Genomic DNA, 24783 nt, shown 5'->3' on the forward strand with positions numbered 1-24783 from the left:
CAATACAACACAGAGGGTCGGCCAACAAAACAGTCAACACCCCACCTGGTTGATTACGTTCTTCCAAAGATTGCTAGATTTGAGAGAGAGAGAAAACATAGACACGGAGACACCAGCCCATGTGTGTATCTCTCTCTGTTTGTCTCTGTGTGAGTCTCTCTCTGCTTGTGTGTCTGTCTGTGTGTCTCCGTGTCTATGTTTTGTCTCTGTCTCTAATGCAGAAATCTTTGGAAGAACGTGAATCAACCAGGTGGGGTGTTGATTCTTGTGTTAGCCGACTCTCTGTGTAGTATTGCATTATATTTCCAAGCTTACTATGTTTGTTTTTTCATTCATTTGTGCCTGATGATGGTTGCTTGTGTTGCAATCGAAACGTCGTAATCTGTTATTATTTAATCTAATTTATTTCTACGTGACTTTTAGTGAAAGAACCAAAGAGTAATTTCTGCAGTCACGAAAGCTTCGAATCAAGTTTGACACTGAATACAACTTGTTACCCAGGAAAGGCTCTCCAATACCTGTCAACCCATACGGTTAACCCGTATTCTTGTACAGGGACATAGAGTTTTCAGGTCCATACGGCGTACAGCCTTTTCAGAACGGGCAACATTTTTGGTCTATTTGTTTGTGTTTCTCCCCTTGTGATGGGACTTTGTGGGATGAACGTTGAGATTTATAAGGGGCACGGGGTGACCAATAAGGTCTCAATTGGTCTGTAATAAGGTAGGGGACACTGATAAGGGGTTGACAGGTGTGCTCTCCTGAGTCTTAAGACACGCTTTTTGTTTTCCCAAGAGGAGTCTTTGCGCTGGGGATCTTTGACCAACGCCGTTAAATGAGCAAAAACTTGGCACGCGGGAGACAGAAAGAGAGAGAGAGAGAATAACCAACAACCGAAGGTGCCCAGCTTCGCTCGCTCGCTCCGCTCCGTTTTGGTTTGGTTTTGTTTATTGTTAATCTCTCCTCGGCCATCACCGAGCGAGCTGCGAGACATCGGAGCGACCGACCCAACGTTTTAGTGACGGATGTGAATCGGCCTCTTCTCGAGAGGCGTGTCCGGCCCCTCTCTGTGATCGACGTCAGGGATAAGGGCGAAGTGACGCGGACGCGGGGTGACGAAACTTCACCACTGCCTCCCCTCTGCCTGCCCTGCTGCTGGTGGTGGTGGCAATAAAGCGACGGGGACCGCTGTGAACTCTCTCCACCACCTCTTCTATTTCAAAGTAATCGATCCTCTTCGTCATCGTAGTCATCGTCATAGTCATCGTTATTGTAGTAACGTCGTCGTCGTTCAAGTTGTCGTTTCTGCTTCCGTCGAAGACACCTTCACCCCGCGGACGTTTAAAACCACGGGGCGCGGGGCTGTCAAATTATTTATTTGAATATTTATTTATTCCAAACGTGTTGCGCCTTCTTAAAAGTCCCCGGGGGAGGCAATCATCGTCGTCGGCGCTTGTGCCCACAGACTTTCTCATCTCTCCTACGTTGGTGGGGTTTTAAGTTTTTTTTCGCTGGAGTTTCGTGGTGGGGATTTTTTGTTTAATTAGTTACTTAGTTCGTCAAGAAGACAACAGCTAAGAAGCGAACACAACATGACGGTGGAGAAGGAGAGAAAGCGGTGAGGTTTTAAAAATGATGAACGCACGCGTACGAGCATTTAGCCAGAGATGTGAACCGTGCGTGACCAGCTGTTGCTTAATGGTGATTTGGGAACGAAAAGTCTTCACGGTGAAAAGTGCAGAAAAGTTAACGTGTTAAAACGTGCACTGAGAAGAGAGGGTCACTGTGGCATCAGAGTGCCGCGTTGCTCTGTGCTAATACGCAGTGCTTACTGCAACGCTATAGACTGCATAGACTGTACCTGGGCCATCGAATAATCGAGACAGCTAAACACAACAGTCGGCGTTTGTACAACACCGTTCTGCATTGCACACCGCTGTGATGTGCATGCACAGCCACTGTTGTTGTCAATCCACTGCTGGACGAGGGCCTCCCTCCCCACGGCTTTGCGCGGGGCGGGGTAATGTTTTTTGACCATACTTCACCACGCTGGTCAAGTGGTGCGGTCGGTGCTAACCGACGAGCCGGAGACGCTGCCAGCGGTGGCACAGTACAACAATGTGGATGTTGCTGAACTCGCTCTCTGTGGACAATGTAGTCTGCAACGCATCTTATCACGTTCAGGTGGCCGCCAATCCAAACAAGCGCCATCCAGGCTGAAACCTGCTGAGCTTCCCAGGTCTTGACTGGCCATGGGGCCATTACTTCTGATGTAATACAGGAACTGTGTGGTGTATGTAAGAAATGTGTCCGTGCATTGTAAAACATTGTTACCATTTTAATGGCTCAATTTTTTTGTTCAAAGCTTGTGCAAGTTCCGTGGCTTCTGCATCTCCGTGCTAAGTTTGCTACTTGTGACTTCAGAAGTGTTACAATGTCACCTTCAGCTTCCTCGTTAAATGGCTCAAAGAGCAAAAAACAGTTGTTGTTTTCATCATCACCAGTTGACTTACGGCAACAAACACTGCTTGACACATTTGACAATTCTAGTTGGGATCATAAGCCGCTTCGGAAAGTAAGACGCACCACAAAACGTGTGCCTGGTGTCAGTGAAGTTAGACGAAACACAATCTCATCATAGCTGTCAACTCACACGGTTTACGCCGTATTCTAGTACAGGGAATTTTCGTTTTCAGGTCCGTACGGCGTGAAGCCGTTTCAATACGGGCATATATATTTTTTTGTCTATTTGTTTGTGTTTCTCCCTTGTGACGGAGAGCTTCGTAGGGCGAACGTTGACATTTATAGAGGCCCGGGGTGACCAATACGGCCTGACTTGGTCTGTAATAAGGTAGGCACCGATACGGGGTTGACAGGTATGCAATCTTCGCCGTCAAATACTTTACGGCGTCTTGTAATCCGGTGGATGCGGTAACTTGTGAGCCCATTGGCCAGAGGCGCGTGGCCTGATGCGTCGTCGGGATGTCGAAGAATCGTTGAGGGCGACTTGACAGCCGGCATTTGCCTTTAAAGCCAATGAGGTCTTAGGCACGATACCAAACTTGCCACCGAATTCACTGAATTTACCACCGCGTTCTGTCGCCTGCCTAGATTGGACCAGTTGTCCGCATTCGCGGATGAGAGCAAAATTCGCGGCGTGTGGGAAACACGAGAAGCAATGGCAATGCTAGGTTTGCGTGTGTTCGTATGTATGTGTCTTTGTGGCATCGCTGTACATTAGGTATGACATTTGCATTGCGGGACTGAGGTTGTTGTGGGTTTTTTTTTGTCTTTGTCGACCACTTGAGTGAAGTATAAAAACAGCACTGTACATCGTATCAACCACTTGTCCAGTATTTGATAAGCTGTGGAGCAATACTTCAACATCCAGCCAACCAAAGCAGGCAGGCCACTGCAATTATTTATTTAGCTCATGGGAAAAACATACAGCGGTGTACTTTGTTAGCCTACAATACGCGACTGTACTTGTGCAAACAAGCATCTGATAGGAAGCAACATTTTTTTGTGCGCAAGCAAAATCTCGCAGAACTCTACAGACTCGGACTGTTGCTTGGATGTGTTAGCTCTGCTGAATGCATGTGTGGTGTTTGTGCAATTGCACGTACATTAAACCTGCGCGTGGCGTGTGTTTCGTGCAATTCTTGGCGTGTAAAAGTTAGACAGCGAATGCTGGCTTGACAGTCGAATGAATTCGCGTTTTCTGAAAAGGTTTTGGAATTCGTTATACTATGCGTAGGCTGCTCCAGAACGACATGCAGCGCGGTATCTTGCGAGTGCTGGGCTGTGGATATCGGAACAGTTTTAAATCGTTTTGGTGATGCGGCTGCATTTGGTGATGAGTTTCATATGCGTTTTGATAGAATTGACGATTTCATATTTGATACTCAACAATGTGGATCACCAACATAGTCTTAGTTGGGAAGAACAATTTGTTCTTGGCAGTTTTACATGTGTGTTTTTTCCGCCCATTAAAAGAGATTGCCTGTTGTACATGTCTATTATGTTGTCCATCATTGATTACTAATGTCAGTCTTAGCTGTACGTAATGGCTACTAATGTAGGTATTTATATATGCACAGTATTGTCATATTTCCTATACTGAGAAGGTGTACTGGCTATTAAAAAAAAAACACTTTTTAAAGTTAACTACAGGATTGAAAACGGTACTGGATTTTTATTCACAGCTTTCCAGGGTTTAGCAGGTGTTGTAGACGTGGCTTTGTGAGGTTGCCGGGAGATGGCACTGGCTGAATATTACCCCTACGTATGCTTGGAGTTTCTCCAGGTACTGCGGTTTCATCACACATGCCAAGCTCAATGGATTTGGCCAGACATTCCAATGCTGGACCATCTTGAATAAAAAAAAATATCGGGACTCCTGGGTAAATAATCTTGATTACAGTGTTTTAAAGTTATCGTGCTCGACTTCAAAGGCTCACACATTTAACTTATTCACCTGTATTTTTGTTTTTGACTTGTGTCAGTATTTCACAGATTGTGTTGCTGTGCTGTGTTGGATTCCGCATGGCTTTTAACGTCATAAAATATATTACGTAACCTAGCACAGTGTTATAATTATCTTATTTTAGTTTACATGGCAACGTTGGCCCTCACATTCCTTCATTCCAGGTGGCCCTTGTGTATGTTTGAAAACAAATCAAACTGTACTGCTGTACAGTACCGTGTTTTTCATATCCTGAATATTATTGGAGCGATGGTTAGCCCATTGCACTAAACCTTACTACTCGAGTTGTATTCCCTCTGTAGAGGAGAGGGGATGGGATCGGTATGGACGAGTCCTACGTGTATCACAATATGAGCCAGCCTGCATCGATTATAAAAGAGCCACATGTTTTTTGGCCAAAGCATCGAATTGAATCAAGGCCGTAGCCATGGAGTCAACATTGGGGGGGGGGACCAAATCTTCCAGGGGGTCCGGGGGTCCCCCCCCCAGAAAAAAAATCTAAATTTGAAAACGAATTTCCTGCCTAAAATATTAAAGAATTCACCAACACATGGGATGGACTTGTTTTACAATAATGTCTAATAGTGTATTGTATTACATTGCTCTGGTTTTTTTTACCTTTTCTTGTTTCATTGTATGTAATGGCAGAGATTAGGGATTAATAAAGTACAACCATAACCACAATCATATCAACAGAAATCTATTTTATAGCGATTGGGGGGGGGGGGGACATTTTGAGCATATTTGAATATTGGGGGGATGTAACCCCCCTAATATATATTATAATCACGGCCTTGAATTGAATGAATTTAACAGTTGCCTGGATGTTGGTTTGACATTTCATCTGAAGTCAGGACTGCATTCAGTACAGCGTCTCTCTGTACTGTGCTGAGACATTGGTTTGACCTCTGACCCAGAAGGCAGAATGGCCCCTGCTTGGCAATGAATAGATTTTAGTCATGCTCATTCCAAATATTACAGTTGAATAATAGTTACACTATTCGTTCATCTCTAATGGATGATGATGATGAGAAAATGACGCATTTAAAGTAGGTCTCGTCCCAATTACAACACCGTAATTCTGAAAACTGGGGCGGTGCAGTGGTGGTGCTGTGAACTTGGTGATCTGAATTTGATCCCAGCTTTGGCTATCATTAGTGGCGAACGGTATCAGAACCGGTCCGTAAACCCCACCAGCATAAACTCACACTGACCAGCGTGAAGTATGACAAGAACTAAATCCATATGAATTACACGGCATGAGGATACTTTCATCCAGCAGTGGATTGACAAACTTTACATTTTATCTCAGTACTGTACATATACAGTATTGTGATTTTAGGGAGTCTATAGTGAACTGGTAAGTTATCCTATACAGTTTTAAATACCCATGAAATAATAAGTATCCGAGTAGAACAGCTAAAGTGCATCTTTGAATACACTGGGTATACAGTACTATAATGTGTTTATATGTCGACATTAACATTCCAATGTATTTTTTCCACAAACTCATTTCAGGACAGCTGCCAGTTTTTCAGGGCTTCTACTTTACCAGCGGAGGGTCTGAAGGTTCTATGATTGTGCAAATAAAAGAGTTATATTCTTCTTTTCAGCTGATCTGTCAGAATAATTCTACGGCTACCATTCAATTGTATAATTTTTATGTGTAATTGCAAAATCGCTGACGAAATTTATTTAATCTAACCTTTTTCCCCTTGTTAAGTTCAGATAATAGGCACAACACTGTATATACGCACCGCAAATATAAGTACTGTAGATTTTTTATCAAACAACTGGACTTTTGGCCTAAGTTCATGCTTACATTCCTTCTAACCAAGTACTTTAAATGCCATTACTTAACAATAATATTTGTATTTCTTGTGAATCGCGTGATATTGTAAATCATTCCCCCCCTTTACAGTGTGAAACATTTGTAATAAACAGTTGGTTTATTTTGGAGTATACTGCTACTGCTGTAATTTCGTTCTATTAATAGTTAAACTTGAGGTCATTTCTAACCCATGTTGTTTACTGAGACCTCCAATATATGTACTTTGTCACCGAACAAGGTGCAACACTTTTCAGAGCAGTTTGAGCAAACCTTAGTATTTTGACGTTTAATTTCAGTTTTGAGAATTCGAATGCAACCAGTCAGCTTAACTCGTCAGAATTTGATCAATGTGCATCGGTACGTATATAAATACTATCTTTGTAAACGTCACAGTATTGTCCAGTGGTGGGTAAATTAACATGAATATTGGCATAAAACTACTTACTAATGGGCCTAACCACATGTCTGTGTATTGGTAACATCAACCTGGATTGTTGGCTTTCTGTTGTCGCAAAATCACGTTTCTTACTTTGCGTTGAGGGATGGTGCAAACAATTATCAAAGCTGGCTGTAGTTGGATCACTTTTCAAAAAGTTTCGTCAATCACCACCACTCTGGTTCCAATTGTGTTCTCTGGTGGACAAGTTACCTACATTTTTTTCCAACAAAGCTACTCAGAATATACACTGCAAAATGCAGTATTGCACATGAAATAAATCTTCCCACAATACCTTTATACCAAGTCCCACTGAAGAAAAAAACAATAATGGCAAGATCATAAGATCTGCATTATCTTGCTCCACCGCTTTGCGTGTCGATTTTACTCAGATGCCCCCTTAGGATCATGACAAAGGGTTTTAGCACATTTGCAGCGCAGCTCATCAGATGACCTATACATGTGTACTCTTGTGCTTGTGTGTGTGTGTGCGTGCGTCTGTGCGTGCAGTGCCACATCCGAACGACGCAAAGAGAAATCTCGAAATGCAGCGAGATGCCGGCGCAGCAAGGAGACGGAGGTCTTTTGTGAACTGGCCCGTGAGCTGCCATTGCCGCAAAGTGTCAGCGCAAGCCTAGACAAGGCGTCCGTCATGCGCTTCGCCATAAGCTTCCTGCGGATGAGAAAACTGCTCGCCTCTGGTACGTGACCTCAGCGGAGAGGGACTAAAGCAGCATTTTGGCCAGAAAAGAAAACGTGCTACACAGCTCTATGTGTTACAGTTATGAAGATACAATGCATTTCTTGAGTAAATGAAATTGTTACTTGCTCTTATTAAAATCCACTCACTACGCTAAATAGTTACATTTGGAAATATAACCAAATACAGTCTTGATTTTACAAGTAAAGTTATGGCCTTGTACCTAAAATATTATTATCGTCTTCGCATCCACCGTAAAATTGCCTGCATTAAGCACGTCTTTTGTTTTTCTTCTAATTTCACATCCATTGATTGGCAAGTGACGTGTGGTGTGGGTAAAGCGTGGGTACTCATGCTTCTTTCAAGATGTCCAGCCAATGTGGAAAAGTAGGCCAAATACCCTCGAGAGGGGCTCTCGAGAGCTCTGCCAAGCGGAGGCCTTTACCGGCAGTACTGGCGTGAACGAGGAGGTGTAGGACTGCACCTTTGTGTAATTTCATTTCAAGCTTTTGTAAAGTGCAATCATAGTATATTACAAAATATTTTGCTGGCTGGATTCCTGCCTGGGTTCCCGGCCGGCACGCGAGCATGGTAGTGAAAGCCCATGTATACCACAGCGTGGAGCCAGGTTCGTGCATCGCTCTGGCGTCACACCCCCCCCACCCTCCATCCTGGCCGTGTATCCCACACAAATGCGATAGAGGAGGCAGATTAGGGAGGGAGATAGAGGAGGGAGGAAGAGACGGAGAGGGGTGGGGAGAGAGTGAAAGGGCATAAAACAGAGTAAATATAGAGTGCAAAAGGGAAAGATGAAAGCGAAGGAAAGCGACTAACAGTGGGACGGAGGATTTGTTAGAGGCAAGAGAGATTGAGATAGAAAATGGAGCGGTGGGAATAAGGGGAGCTAGGGTGAGAAGGTGAGAGAGACAAACAGGGAGGGAGGATGGAGGGGAGGGATGTGGGTGAGATAGAGTATCAGAATCAGAGTCAAAGCGAGAAGTCGGGATACATTGGGATGTACTGTACAGAGAAGGCAAGATAACGGTGGAGAGAGACAGGGCTCAATATGAGATAAAGCAAAGTTTTGCTGGCTGGATAGACGGTCACATCCGAAGGATGTGCGGTTTGCTAGTCATTTTAAAAGCTAAATTCCGTTGAGCGCTGAGGCAAAAAATGTGTTGTATTGCAAGGGAGACCTGAGAAATCTGCACAGTGGGGAACCAACACAACAATAAATACATTTTCCATCCAAAGAACACTAAGGATGTCCTTAATATACAGAGCAAACCAAATTTGGCATTTGACCCTTTGATGCCTAAGTTATGGAGGGCGATCTCCTTTCAATGCGGAGACAGGAAATGTCTCAGTGGCAGGATGTTTATGGAATTTCTGGGGACACTGTTGGTTTTTCTCATGCGTATAATTTTAACCTCTTTATAGGATTTTTGTTGTTTCCCTTTACTGGAATAAAGTAAGCAGTGCTTGTTAAAATATATTGAACATGTTCATATGTTAACATCAACTAGTTTAGAAAAACAATCGATTACACTTCAGGAAATCTTAACTTGTTTTATATTGTTTTACATGGCATTCAAGCTTATGAAAACATTTCATCATAAGTAAGCACATTCGGGTATTAACTATAAACCTGGTACAATCTATTACGCCACTCAACACGGACTATATGACATTATAAAATGTTACGATCGTAAAAAATGGTAGATAGCATGAAAAACATTTGTAATAGGCATTAGTAAACTTAAAGTTCACCAGTACAGCTGTCTTCAAACCAAATGCAACGGTTTTGGGAAGTGCAGTTCTGGATTTTATTAAATGTGGAACAATATATACAATAATTTAGTTTTAATTTGCCCCGGTAGCTGTGGTGAAGAGCCATTTTTAGTGGAAATGTCTCTTATCTGTGATTTGGGTGGTGGATGAGATGGATATTCATCCTGTGAGTTGTAAAACTATTTTCTGTGAAAAGAGTGTGTTCCACTATAATCACAGGTAGTGATATAGCGAGTTGATCGGGTGTTGATCAATGTTTTACATATTACCTTCTGGTTACGATGTCATTTGCAGTAATAGGAAATCGCCACATTGAAAAAAAATCCATTATCCTCATCGTAATTATCTGTTTTGTACAAACATCATTGATCATTGAAATATAAATGACCATCTTGTCAACATTGTGTTAGCGTTTGATTGGGTAAGGGAACTTGTAGTGGGATTCTGGAGTTCCATTCCCATTATTAGCCTCTTATTAGCCTCTTGTCTAGAGATTAATCGCAGTGAATGTCCAAAGTTCACCTTGTTTGTAAAGCCCTTAAATGAGACGTTGGGTGCCCCTTATTTTTTCTGTGTGTCCAAATAATTATGGACAAAATTCATGCTCAGCTTTCTGTCGGGGTTGCATCTTAACTGTTATCAGCACACTGGACGGATATTAAGAATGTTTTCTTGCCCTTCCTATCCTAAAAAAAAAAATCACAGTTAAAAAGAAGGGCTAATCCATACAATGGAATGAATTGGGTATCGATAAGTGCTACTTTAAAAACGTCAACCTTAAAACAGGTGTAAATAGTTTTACAACAGATCTCATAATGAGAACATGTAGTACTACTTTGTAATTCAATCAATGCCATTAAGTATGGAATGTGTGGACTGCTGCTGCCAACTTTAGGAACAAAGTTAGTTTTTCCTGTTGCTCGTGAGGGACCTTGTTGGAGACTTGACTCCGTCCTCAGGATATACATCGGAGCCAGACTAAAGAACTACACGGAAATGGTCGCAGTTTTATAGAAAACAAAGCCTGAGACAATAGTGAGGAGGACAATGTTAAGAAACACAGTTCGCAGCACGTTATGTCCACTTATGTAAGCATTGATATGAAGTTAGGGTTTGGTACGCATTGATATGAACAAAGTGTTGCGGCTCGTTCGTGTTTGATGTGGTCAGTAAAATCTAAATAGTAACCGTAATGAAAGGTCAATTCTCATTTTTTTAAACTATAGCCTGAAAATGAAAACGATTTGGGCCATGATTGACATTTGTATTGTACTCTACGCTCTTTAACGCTGACTCAAGAATTAGTGGCAAGCCATTTTTCATCCCATCAAAGTAATTGGCTATTATACCTGAGTTGTTATAATACCGTATTATGAATATTCCTGTTATTACACCTTACTGGTAGAAATATTGGTGGCTGCGTCGACAGAACCTGTACTGCAAATATGCTAAAAAGTACAGAAGGGCAGTCTATGAAGTGTGGTTTAAGTCCATATAGAGTGGGTCACTACGACAGTGTACAGTATTTTATTCTGTCTACTTGTGGATGAACATGAGAAATAACATCGCCACTATGTGTCACATTCCATGTATTTACTCAACGTTTAGTCTTAACATATTTCTGTCATTGTCGGTACATATACTGTGGTCATGTTTTAGGAATGTGACACATTCCTCATTATCGTGAAAGTTCACATTTACGTTGGAACGTATATGTCGGTATGTGCGGATGATACACTATTTGAGTGCAATAACTACAAATAATTAAATTCATTAAATATGCTCATTGGTAGGTGCAATAAAATACAGCAGTTTCAAACGATACATTGGTTATTGTGAATTAAATGGCCAATAATTGTTTTGCGCACGAAGAAATATTCTATTTAATAGGCATTTGGTCAGGATTTTCACGTCACCAAAGTTACGAGTGGTAAGATATCTCTTATTTGGCTTGTCTTTTTATGTAGTTGTTTTTTTTTTAGGATGAATGAGACAAACTTACAAAGGGATCGTTTGCATATGTTTCAAATACAGTCACCAATCAAACACTTTTACAATGGCAGGTTGTAATAACAGTAGCATGTTCTAGATTTGAAGCTTTCGTGACTGCAAGGATCCATACTTGTGTTGTGGCCGAAACGTCGTGATTTTTGTTGTTTTATTTTTTTTACCTACGTGACTTTACCAAATAGAACCAGAGAGCATAGTAGCATGTTCTTTTATAACCGAAGGATGTCCTACTGGAAATCTGGGAAAAAGAGCTTCATAGCTCATTGGATTTCTCCAGGATAAATAAAGATTCTGATTCTGAGGTTGAAAAAGATAACGAGTCGTATGACAGAGCAACGTCTAACTTCCCTCCACCCCGTATGCTATGGAAAAAAATAGCATTCATTTAATTGTGCTGTGAGATGGGATTTTTTTGAAAGTATGTTATACTTACCGTGTCAGTACACCGTGTCCAGTACATGTGCATACAGTACTTAAACAATTATAAAGCAATTATGTGTAAACTATAATTTTTTAAAAAAAATAATTGTTAATGGTAAAACAATAATTAATTTCAGAATGCTTCGATATATCAGTTTTTTTTTCAGGAGCATCATTACTTTGATATGTTAAGTTAGTTATGTTAATGGGTGGCTTACATGTGTAAACGGAGTACCAGGAGTAAACCCACACATTCATGAAGGCCGCAATAAAAAAAAACTGCACAAATGAGCCCTCAACACACTTTCTGTACAGCCATCTGCTGGCTGCATTGCAGGCCAGCGGGTTTAGGAGTCTCCCAGATTTATGCGATCGAGCGAGGGTTTAGGAGTCTCCCAGATCTATGCGATCGACCGACTCCACGCCTCGAAAATGCTGGATCACAGACATGCACTCGCACACCCGGCTCTTTTTTTGTTGGACAAAAAAAATGCTTTAAATCAGTATACGTGTACAGCCCACTTAACCTAGTGTGTATTTTCACCTGAGAAATCCTTATCCAGCACAATAATTTAACTTGTCAGGCAGGTCTGAATAGTGAGTAGACCTGTGCTTTCATAACTTTTTATTAAACTGCATTTAAGAGTGCAATGTTTGCAACTTTTGATAATGATTTAGTTTCCAAGTACAATGTTCCAGTTATTGTTGCTGTATGTTATCAGCATGGAACATGAGCAATATGCACGTTCCAACCTCTCTAATGAATCTTGCAACCTCCAGCTGCTCATGAATTGTGAATAGCTTTGTTTAACATGCAGAACGCAGGGAATAACAACACATGTCCTCTGAAGTACAACACAAGTGAAAGGCATACCGTAGTAATGAGTATCAAGTATCTCAATAATTATTTAAATAGCTATGTTCATCTATAAGGAGCGTGAGGGCGTTTCTTTGACCTTGTTAAATATGTTATTTGTATGTATGTATGTTCCGTACTGAGCTAACCATGTTAATCAAAGATGTGGGGGAAGGACAACATTTATCAGACAATGGATGTTGGACAACAATGTATTTTAACTGAACCCTTTAAACAATTAATCCACATTATTTAAATGAAGTTAGATATTGCAAGCAATTCTTAATTACTGCTTTATAAGGACAGTCATACTACATTCTCCTCTGATATTTTGTAATGTAGCATTATGCTTTTTGAAACATACGTTTATTTAGAGCAATGTTTGATTCTGAGAAGGTTACAGTGAATTAGATATTAATATTTGACTCCATGAGTATTGAAGCTTTTAAATTTTACATCAGTATATGTGGTTACTCTTCTGGAATGGCCATGACTGCTAACGAAGGCTAAACGCAACACTCCACGCATGTAAAATCTTCAGGATCTTTTTCTGCTGCTGTTCTGCATTCCATAAATGTTCCATTGTAAAAACAGTCTGGTTAAAATATTGATGTAGTCGGATAGAGCACTGTAATTTAAAGTTCTAGATGGCTGTGATTCACATGTAATACAACCCGTCAGACAAAATAGCTGTTACTGAGTAACAGCTGCAAACTACCTGCATTACTTTTACATTTGCGTTTCTTTGATTGGCCACCACCAAATACAGTTTGACAATTCAGGTGCGAGACTTTAAAGAAATAAAATGCAGCACTGCACATCGTCGCTTGTAACAAGATACAAAATTAAATTTTCTGGAATTAACTTTACTTATTTAAATCCTGGTCTCCTTTGCAAAAATACTCCTGGGTCAACGTGCACCAGTTACAAAGGCTGTAAAAATGCACCTGTATAATATGTTACGGTGGGAATTGCATGGGTAATTTGAAGCACTTCATTTTATATACGGTATGCGTGTGAACATATGGCGTATCCGTAATTTTTTACACATTGGGAATTGGTTTTCATTTCATGGTGTCATCCCTTTTCAGATGGATCCACTGAACACATTGATTCAATGGGTGACATCGATCCAGCTTTTCTCAAGGTCCTGGAAGGATTTTTCTTGGTCATGAATCACGATGGAGACATAGTTTATCTGTCAGATAATGTCAGCAAGTACCTTGGAACCACACATGTAAGATGTACTATTTTTATTTTTACAGAACATAATTTATAATTGTTGCAGATTGTGTCTATATATCATGTTCGTTCACTATAGCAGTTTATATGATATTTTTTTCTGTAGGTTATTAGTTTCACTCACAGGGAGATACTTCTATTCAGTTCAGGATCTCATATATGCTGTATACATATATCACATTCTTCTTCATCTGCACATTGTCTACAGATGTAAGGTTTATACCAAATGAAAAGTCTTAGCTTCTGGTTGTGACGTGCAGAAAATACAATATCCAGCGCATGTAATTTGTTCAAATTTGTGATTCTGAAATTCCCATTTTACACTCTTAATGAAAAGGGAGAATTTTCTAAGCGACAGTGCCGCATAGTGGTGATGCATGGGAATAAATTAACGCGAGGCCCGTCAAGCAGAGAGCCAGCGTACTTACACAAGCTACATGAAGAGTGCAATAATATATATTTTTTAAGAAAACGACAATACCTTTTCAGCCATTGCATTTAAGCACTGTGTATTACTGCAAGTTGCCCAAATCACAACAGATAATGTTTAGGGTTCATTAGGTTCAAATCCAACAGTGGACGTAAAGAATATTATCACGGCTACCAATAGTAGTGGAAGAAATGTCCAAGTCCCAGTTTAACATTTTTCTGTTCAAATATTTTGCAGGTGGATCTTGTTGGGCAGAGTATTTTTGATTTTACCCATCCATGTGACCATGAAGAAATTAAAGAAATACTCTCATGCAAACAAGGTAAGAGTTTACCAGCAGTATTTCTATAACTCTGGTTCATAATTAACTCTGCAGTGGATCTCCAGAACTCTGCGGTTTGACGGTGTTTGTAATTCTGGATAATTACATAATAGAGCATGTCCTCCACAGATTATAGATACCAAAATTCCTCGCTGCGTTGCTTGTTTGCTTTAGATGATTCCAAAATTATAAGGTCATACTTATCGTTAACAAATGGGGAAAATACATCATGTACAACAGATAAAGCAGGGGAAAATATCCAGTGGATGGTTTTCTCTTATGGCTATACGTTATACAACGAATGGGAATCAATGCGATTGTTGCATTGGAAATACTTTGCGTGATACTTAAAATGTATGCAGCATTCATTTTTATGCGTGCAATGACATTAACACATTGCATTTGTACAATGATTAAATATGCTAACTTGAATGTTTAATCCCGCATGTCCCGGGATTAAACATTATACTTAACAGTGCATACGTTGCTTAATTACTATTTTTAGTAAAGGGTTAATTCGCTGCAATTGCTTGCTCGCACAACTGCCCCGGGGGGGGGGGGGGGGAGGCCATCCACGAGAAGATATAATTAAGTCGTCCACACTGGCCGAACATCTTGGAAGAGGCGGCAGTAGCCCAGACTTTGCTCCATCACACGGACCTGCGGTTCAACTAATTTTCAACACTGTTGACGTATATATAACAAACAAAAAAATCCCTTATACAGCCGTACTGTTATGTAGCATGCGACTGAAGTCTTTTCTCAGATGAGTTGTTGCATTATACCCACTAGGACGTTTTGCAATGCGAATCTCGTTTAAGCCATCAAGGCTTTTGTAACTCCCAGCGGCAAAACATTCATTTGCGATTGCGAAACAGGTGGCATCGAATTTGTTTTTCTCTGTGCTCATTGTTATAGAATACACGAGCCCCTTTGTCGGTGGTGCTTTATTTATTTATTAATGTGTCTGTTCACAGAGGCCTTGAGGCCCAAAACACAAGGCAGCCGGTGAAACAAAGCAACATTTAAGTTGAAATAGATACTAGTTAATGCGTTTCTTGAATTGAGTGCATCAAAATGTGTCAGAAATGTCATAGTCAACTGGAATGCGCATGTGTGTTGGTTGATTTATATAATAGAGTAAATGTGCATTATCTCCTTTGTTATTCAAACAAGTGGCATGGGTATGCCTTCATTCAGCAGTGGAATGATAAGAGGGCTGTACGTGTATGTTATTATTGTATTGGTTAGAAATGTTGGATAAAAAAATCCACTTTCATTTCCCCTAGGTTCGGCAAAAAAAAATAAAGAGACCCCAACTGAAATTGACTTTCTGATGCGTATGAAGTGCACTATCACGAACAGGGGCAGAACTGTCAACCTGAAATCTGCCTCATGGAAGGTATGCTCACTCCACAACACACAATTGTATGATATATCCTCATATATACCTTAAAAATACGAAAAAAACCACGTATATACTAGATATCCTGGAATAAAAGTCGCTCTAGAAAGTAAGATGCATCCCAGACTTTTGCCCGGTGTTAATATAGTTATCCACATCTGGCCCCACAAACACAAACAAGCTTAGTGGATCATAAGATGCACTCCCACTTTTTTATTAAAAATGCCAGGTGGGGGGGGGGCCGAGTTTGTATTTTAATTATGAGAATACGGTGTATTTTGGTTTAGCCTTGTATGTCCAAATACATAACTTCTTCCTGTAGGCTTGTGAACAATGAATATGTGACCTAAGTTTATGTATTTATGATTCAAGGTGCTCAACTGCAGTGGGCACCAGAAGGTGTGTGGCAGCAGCAGCTCGACACAAACCGAAAGTTCCCGTGGCTTCAAAGACCCGGCACAAACTTATTTAGTCCTCATATGCCAGCCCATCCCACATCCTGCTGAGTTGGAGGCTCCTCTGGACAGCCACACCTTTCTCAGCCGCCACACCCTGGACATGAAGTTTTCCTATTGTGATGACAGGTTTGGAAAGTTCGAGAGCTTCATGCTTTGTTGCCATCTCCACCAATTGCTGGCATGTACAGTATAATGCTTGGATGTTGCCCAAGGATGACATTGCAATGTGAAAGTAACGTGTAAGGAAGTATGTGGGTATTGCAGATCATGAGCTTTGGATATTTACTGTAGATACTGTATAAGATAATTTTGGCCACAAGACAAATTTCCATCGATATATTTTTTACAATTTTGTAACATGTGAGATATATATGTATATATTAAAAATTATACAGCACTGGATTGGAGTGAGAGAATATGTAGTTAACTAAAGTAGGCAGCTTACCTTGGTTACATTTGAGAGGACTTGGAGGTTATTTTTGTTTGAAGAATATGTACTAAACGGTTTAAAATTATTGCTTATGTTATAGTTTGTGCACTATTTCTATTTTAAAATGTTTGCCTTGCAGACCCTGGAAAATACCCTGACATTATCTTTCACCAGTGCAAATGGTTGTGTTTGCACGTAATTCAGTAAATATTGTATTCATGTAATTTTAGTTTATGTAATCGTATCATGTTTAATAATTATTGTGAAGATTTGTTGCTTTGGTTAGCATCAGAATGTGAATAAAATAAAGTGAATAATGTAACTGACCATATTGAACCTTGTATTTTTAACATATAGTTTGATGAAATGTTTTCTTTTTTAGAGTCGTTGACCTGATTGGATATTGTCCAGAGGAGCTTTTGGGAAAGTCTGTGTATGAATACTATCATGCATTAGACTCTGATAACATTACCAAAAGCCACCATAGCTGTAAGTATTGGATTTTCATTCATTTTGATGATTAAAACGTTGAAGTCAAATGACATATATCTTCCTGCTCAATATGAGCAATGTGCAGGTGGTCATCTCTGTTCGTGGCCCTGAGCCTGTGGTGGTTTCACATTCCTGTGGCAGTGGTTTCTTTTCAGTTGGGATGACCACTGTTGACTTATTACGTAATTCGCATGCGGTGTGGGTCAAGGGGTTTGTTTGACCATACTTCACCATCCTGGTTAGTGTGGGTTGATGAAGGGGGAATCAAACCCAGGTAACCGGGTTCAGATTGCAGTACACAAATTACTATACCACAGCTCCCCGAGAGATGATTTATTAGCTGGATTAAAAACAGCTCAAAAACATTGCATGTGTGTTTGAACATCTTTCCACATTTTGAATTGGTGCAAAATACTTGTTTTGTATTCCTTTGGATAGGCTTTAATATCATATACAGCCTAATAAGGGGAATAACTTAAAAAAAAAACAAAGTAATTATTGTACTTATCTTCAGAGTGACATTTTGTTGTGTAATTTAACTTTATATGTACAGTAAAGCATTGGATTGCAAGCATAATTCGTTCCGGAAACGTGTTTGTAATCCAAAGCACTCGTATATCAAAGCACTCGTATATCAGTTGTGATCACGTGACGCTCGGCAGACATAGCGTATACGTACTACTCGTATTGCAAGACCTCGCTCGTTTATCAAATTAATATTTATTAAAAAAAATTGCTCGTCTTGCAAAACACTCGCAGACCAAGTTACTCGCAATCCAAGGTTTTACTGTACTTAGTTTTATAACTAATGTCATTGAGCAAAAAAAATGCATTTCATAATACATTTCTACGTCACCTTGTGGTATTGTTTTTCTGTATTGTCTCAGTGTTTTCAAAGGGACAGGCAAAGACCGGGCAGTACCGCATGTTGGCCAAACATGGTGGCTACGTTTGGGTGCAGACGCAAGCCTCTGTCATTTACAACAGCCGCAGTGCTCAGCCACAGTCGGTTGTCTGCATCCACTACGTGCTAAGGTACGAACGGATGTATTTCTTAGAAGTTACACAGCAGTGATTTATAGCGAACATTATAGTAAGTGAAAAAAAGCGATGGTTCATCACCTTGGGAATTATCACGTCATTGTGTGATAATTATAGGTTACAGTATTCTCACATCAAAGGTAATAAAGGTACATTTTCAGCTTGTTAAAATTATGCTTGTCGCAAAGTTAATAATTTAACCGTGTTTAATTTGCGCTCTTTTCATCACCAGTGGGGTAGAGGAGAACACGACCATCTTCTCGTTGGAGCAGACGGAGCGGCTCTTCAAGCTGCAGGACACGGCGCAGGGGGCTGAGGGCGACGAGGCGTGCCCAAGAGAGGCACCCCAAACAGTTGACAGTGGCCGGCTGTACGCCATGCTGAAGGAGGAGCCCGATGAGTTGGCTCAGCTGGCACCAACTCCTGGCGACACCATCGTGCCCCTTCAATTCAACAGCACCGGTGAGGTTGACATGCTATGCCAAAGCCTTGCATGACTACATTCAGGTCAAAGTTAAAAGTACGTCTCTGCTTGGGTGGAATGGGGTAATGCTGCCTTCTACTGTGTGGATCAGAGGTCACTTGATAGGATCTTTCATGTACATCTGTGATCGTTGCTTCCAAGGGCGGTTCCTCACTCCTCTGCGGAAGATCTAAACTGATGATTTGTCTTATGATATGATGCCGATAGCACAATTGGAATAGAATTTGAAATATTTATATACACGTATAAAGTATGTTTTATAAATAAGTATTTCCCTATTCCAACGAGAATGAGATAATGTAGTTAGTTGGTGGCTCTTGGACAATGGTGGAAGTTTCTTCTTTCTGTGGCCTGAGGACATTATCTCTGGCATGACCATTGTTGACCCAGTCAAGTTGTCTCTCAACCTTCCAATTTCTAGTCTTGCAGGTCTGGCACTATAACCAGTGCCAGCTTAGCTAAATACATTCTCTACTCACACGCCCAATGGCTTTGTGAGTTTGACATCTTAATGAGAAGAAAATAATGAAACAACTTCCGAGAGGGTTTTGTGTAAATGCACACGCTCCCATACAAAGTTCCGTATTTTTTAAGTGAATAACTCCTAACTTGAATGCATATTGATGTTATGGTGAGGTTAATTTGCAAACTGATTGATTTTCAACATGAGGCTGTTATTGGTGTGGCAGAGAATGTTCTCAGTATCAAAATGTTTTTACAGATCTAATGTTGCATCTTTTGCACGTAAAATACTTAACGGATAAAGTAACCCATGACATTTAATAAACGGCATGTTTGTGCTTCTCATGCAGCAACATTAAACATGAACCGATTCAATATATTCACCTTAGAAATGGTTGCACTTAGCAGGAATGTACACGTGCACTCATTGGACTTTGTTGTGTCGCTTTTTGCCGCACACAGGTTGTGGGTTACAGAATTACAACAGCGCGCCTCTCTGCGACGACACGACTCGGTGTGACCCAGACACGAAGAGGACTGGCAAGCAGGCACCGACTGACTCAGGAGACACACAAGTGTCCCCTTTTACCGCACACCAAATGTCAACTCGCACATCAACTCCCAGCTCATCAGAGACGGGAAGCTCCTGTGTAAGTGACAATCACAGTGAGATTTAATTGTTCTTATCTTTACCGTTACATGAGGAGTCTTTTATATAATGCACTTATTTTGTTTAGCAAGCCATATCCCCAAACCCAAGGATATAAATAGTTTACGAAGATCGTCAGGGTTGAGGAAAGGTTTATCTTTCATTGACCACATACGTAGAAATTATGAATCATATTCTGGGAAAAACGAATGACTTTCAAATGACCATTTTGCCTAACCTTTGTAGAATATGAAAAGGCATATGACTCAGAATAAATTAATGCAATCATCCATTCTCTCACAAAGCAACGCTGCAGATGTTTATAATAATAGATTATTATTAGCACTTAATGCTGGGTACCACTGGAGGCACTGTACGTCACTAAACAAATACAGTGGTCCCTCGGTTAACGATATTAATTGGTTCCGCAAAACCAACAAAAGCATATTTTATAATATTTAAACATGCAAGTTTAATAAATAAACATTAGAAGAACAGAATAGAGTTTTAATAGTCTCACCTTAGGCTAAGAACGTTAACGTAAAAAAAACCATTACGTATTCAAGAGCTGTTTCCATAAGCAACGCACATCACACATTCAAAAGCTGGCCAGTTCCTCTCAAAAACATTCACAAAAGGGTGTCGCTGATTGTCTGAGGTCTGCCGAGTCCACATAGGAGTTGCTCCGATTAGGCTGAAATGAGCAGCCATGTGATATCTTAAACATATCGTTAATCGAAATGCATCATTGATAGAAACGATGGGACCCTATGGGAGGCGGATCGTTAATCTAAATATCATATTCTTTGTTCTTTCGGTAAAGTCACGTAGAAGGGAAACAATAAAATAATAAAAATATAAAACAATACAATTCTCACGACGTTTCGACTGCAACACAAGCAATCATCATCAGGTGTGAAAACCACAGCAAGAAAATTTGAAAAAAGTGGCGTTTTTTTTTTAACGTTAGCACCACGGAGAGCGATTTGGCAGTTATTCAGATGGACGAGTCTATCTACGTTCGGAAAAGAGGAGGGGGGAGACGAAAATAATGGATGCGGTCTGAAAGTCACCGTAAGCGTGAACAATCAATTAAGACCCGAAGTGGTTTATCAAATCCTTCCAATGATTGCTAAGCCAGAATCCATCTTCTCGGTTGAAATTGTCTCTGTGTTTGTATATGTGGATAGCCTCATTAACGAATCTTTCATGGTAGCCAGATGGCTTGCAAAGAACCTCTGTCTTGGAGAAGTCAATCTCATGTGAGCCTACTGACTTTACTGAAAGAACCAAGAATATGAATCCCTGCAGTCACGAGAGCTTTAAATCAAAATCTAAATATCGTTAATCGATGGCATCGTAAACTGAGGGACCACTGTATATAATAGGTCAATGGGCACAAAGAATGATGTCAGGTGGATGGACCGATGATGGAGGAGTGGCCGCCGAGGAATGGAACGTGTCTGAGAGGACATCATTGGAGGAGATAGATCAATGAGATCATCTCGTGTTCAGATGCTTGGAGAGTTATATTGCAGGATTGTGAGACAATGGTGGCAGATTGGGGAGGCCTTCATCCAGCAGTGGATTGTTACTGCTGCTGATACATTTTTGCAGGACTAATAATGTGTTGTGCTTCACAGCCAGGAAGCCCAGAAGATGTCTATGCCAGCTGCAATGACCTGCGTGTGGAGTTAGTGGAGAAACTTTTTGCTAAAAGTACAGACATACAAAACTCTTACACTCAGGTAATGAAATCGAATATTGACATTTCTGAAATGAAATTGTTTAAAGTTTGTCTGCACATATTGATGCTGGCAGTGTTTGGGTAAAGCGTTTATTACATTCAAGTAATGATATGATTGTGGCTGGTGGAGTCATTTGAGAGTACATTTTTTATATGCTCGATATTTAAAAGGTGTGGTACAGTGGCACAGTGGATAGCACTTGAAGTAGGTGACCTGAGTTCGATTCATAACCATGGCTTACATCAGTTTTGAATTATATCTGAACTTGTCCTGGGCCCCCTTACCCCAATTTACACTCCCCGTCATGGTGAATGATGGTCAAACAACCCCCATAGTCAAAACAACATGGGGAAGCCATCATTCTGCACTTCCGATTAACATGGTTCGCTACATACGGTGCAAAATAAGTAAAAAATACATACATCCAGCAGTGAATTAAGAGAATCCCTTGAATTATATATAGATACATATATATTTATTTAATAGAAACATTGTCTAATTGAGATAACAGTAAAGCATATGCACACAATACATTTTACATTTGATTCACTTGCCATTAGCTGTAATAAAACCCTGTGAATTGGTATATAGCTTAAGCCAGGTATATTTCATTCAGTGTGCATGCCACGAGTTGTTCATGGCCTGAAGAACAGAAAAATTTGTAATGTAAAAACGATGTCCTTGTTTTTGGTTTTAAGCCACTGCTTTTTTGTAATATTTCAATTGGTAAGGACCACGATTCTAGTGACGAATTCATTATGTCAAAGCAGCTGTTAGTGGGATAAAACGCTGAAAGTGCCCCATGCGGGCTGTGGGCCAAGATGATAAGTGAGCTGAGAGGACAACAGTAATGGGTTGGTCACTTCCCCAGAATGCCAGATGAGAAGGACCTTCCTAAGGTCACAACATTAAACGTTTTGGGATACAAATAAATGGTCCACAGCATAAGATATACGAAGATCTGTTTTTTTGTTTTCTTTGTGGAGACTTTGCTTTTCCAATGTTGACATTATAAAATATATATAGCTATTTTTGTCAATCCACTGATGGATTAGGATCTGCCTTCCAACAATGTAAGTCATGGGGGCTATTTAACCATACTTCACCACGCTGGTCAGTGTGTATTGGTGAAGGTGATGAGCATATGATAATAGGTTTTTTCCCCTTTTTTCTGGCAACAAAACAGCTGTTAAGATGTTAAAACACCAAACTGAACCTTTTACGAGGAATCATGTCTGCATTAACCACAATACTTGTGGTCAGAATGCAAAAAAAACATACTCTGATAATATATGCATTGGCCTTGAAACTGATTGGTCCACAACAGAGACAGCTTTCTTTTGAGCCTCGTCTCAAACGGTGTTAGACCAGAGGACGCCACAAGGCGTACATCATATTTTGGTACTGGCAAAGGAGGTCCCATGATGTGATGAGCATAGCAACAGCAGTGGATAAAATACACTGTAAATGCACCATCTTTCCGACGGCATGAATCATTTGAAAAACACTCTGCCTAAAAAGGTATGGTTAAAACCTAATGTATGTTTTTTTGTGTTTTTGTTTAGGACGATTATAGCACAGTGGACCTTGAGATGGTTGCACCTTATATTCCAATGGACGGAGAAGATTTCCAGCTGTGTTCACTAAGCCTTCAGGAGCAAATGGCCACACCGTCACCCTTGCAGCTTTCAAATGCATCACCAAATCCCCTGTCAAGAATGTACCAGCACTGTTGTCGTCAAGGATCATCCATAAAACTGCAGATACCGTCCCACTCGCAGCAACCACAGGCTGCATCCAAGCTTCCAGATGCATGGGCTTCACAGGGCATCATCGTAACAAAGCCTGCCATATATAATGACAGCAGTTTCTATGGAGCCACAGATCAAGGCTTGGCTGCTGCTGGGAAATGTGGCAGTTCATGGCCATACAAATCAAACTCTTTTAGCAACTTATATGATGGGAGGCATTTTCTGGATGGTGAAAAGGGATTTAAGCGAGACGCTTCAGTGGCTGCACAGATGCAAATGTACCAAAGGTATAATTCAAATGTTTACATGTTTCATAAAAAAATATATATTATTGACGCTGATGACAATTATTTAAAATGATTATCCTTTCTGCAGATGTTTGGGAAATCGCACACAGGACTTTGGACCTTGCAAACGTTCTCCCGAATTAAGTAACCTAAAGCGGAAGTGGCACCTTGATGGTGGAATCAATTTCAAAAACCCGTATACGGTAAGTTATAACCACATTGCCATGGTGTAATGGTGTCAATAAAATCATATGAATGCCAATAAGCTACAATTTTCAAAATTCTTCTTGTTGTTGCCTTAGATTCAAATATGTGAATGCTGTTTAAAGAAAATATAGTTATGCATATAGGACATTGGGAGGGAAAAAAACATCGTAATTATTCGACATTATACAAATTAAAATAACGTTGGAAATTTCATATTTTAATCCTGACATTTCAAGAGGCATCTTTGAGTATGACGTTTAAAAAAAATGCGACGAATACATTCGCTTGTGGCTGGAATTGGCGTTTTTATATATTTTATTCACGGTAATAGGTGCTAAATGACAACTCCAATTAATTTGAAACGTTTGCAAAAATATTTAGCACATGGTGTATGAAGATGCAGCTGCCACCACATTGTCATCACACCCCCCGTGGAAACGCAGCAAGGTTTGGGATGACACGAGTGGAAAGGGAGTCCCACAGGCAAAATCTTTGTCATTTTCAAACATTAGAGGTAAGGTCACATTGCATCATGCACTTTTACGAATAAAATGCTGTAAATGAGCAATAGATGTGCTTGCATTGTTGCACTGTTCTGATTACATGTGTACATTTTCTACATTTTAGTGCCTTGCGACAACAAAACAAGTGACCAAACTGGCATGAGTCAACTGAAGGGCTTCAAGCCAACACATTTGACCAGAGCATGTCCACCACTTCAACAGCAGTATTTGTCAACCTCAAAGCCTACAGGTTAGTTGTTACACTTATATCATATTCATGTGGAGCAGGATAACTGTGTATAATGACACCGTGATTAATTGTGTGGATGGATTATTTTGATA

General features: G+C 40.3%; 1 protein-coding gene across 1 annotated transcript in view; it reads left to right on the top strand.

Moving 5' to 3' along the window:
* The first annotated feature begins 950 nt into the window (after nucleotides 1-950).
* Nucleotides 951-24783, top strand: part of EPAS1 (endothelial PAS domain protein 1) — a 28300-nt gene continuing 4467 nt past the window's right edge. Inside the window, exons 1-15 of the mRNA XM_032948042.2 lie at nucleotides 951-1618; nucleotides 7264-7454; nucleotides 13622-13767; nucleotides 14440-14524; nucleotides 15814-15926; nucleotides 16302-16513; nucleotides 17200-17306; nucleotides 18197-18344; nucleotides 18583-18812; nucleotides 19759-19946; nucleotides 21589-21693; nucleotides 23259-23731; nucleotides 23820-23934; nucleotides 24320-24452; nucleotides 24566-24691. Coding sequence (XP_032803933.2) covers nucleotides 1593-1618; nucleotides 7264-7454; nucleotides 13622-13767; nucleotides 14440-14524; nucleotides 15814-15926; nucleotides 16302-16513; nucleotides 17200-17306; nucleotides 18197-18344; nucleotides 18583-18812; nucleotides 19759-19946; nucleotides 21589-21693; nucleotides 23259-23731; nucleotides 23820-23934; nucleotides 24320-24452; nucleotides 24566-24691 — 2398 coding nt within the window. The 5' untranslated portion in view covers nucleotides 951-1592. The remainder of the gene's footprint in view (nucleotides 1619-7263; nucleotides 7455-13621; nucleotides 13768-14439; nucleotides 14525-15813; nucleotides 15927-16301; nucleotides 16514-17199; nucleotides 17307-18196; nucleotides 18345-18582; nucleotides 18813-19758; nucleotides 19947-21588; nucleotides 21694-23258; nucleotides 23732-23819; nucleotides 23935-24319; nucleotides 24453-24565; nucleotides 24692-24783) is intronic.

The sequence above is a fragment of the Petromyzon marinus genome, chromosome 6 (genome assembly GCF_048934315.1).
Source record: "Petromyzon marinus isolate PM22_M1 ecotype Great Lakes invasive population chromosome 6, UKy_Petmar_22M1.pri1.0, whole genome shotgun sequence".
Taxonomy (NCBI): domain Eukaryota; kingdom Metazoa; phylum Chordata; class Hyperoartia; order Petromyzontiformes; family Petromyzontidae; genus Petromyzon; species Petromyzon marinus.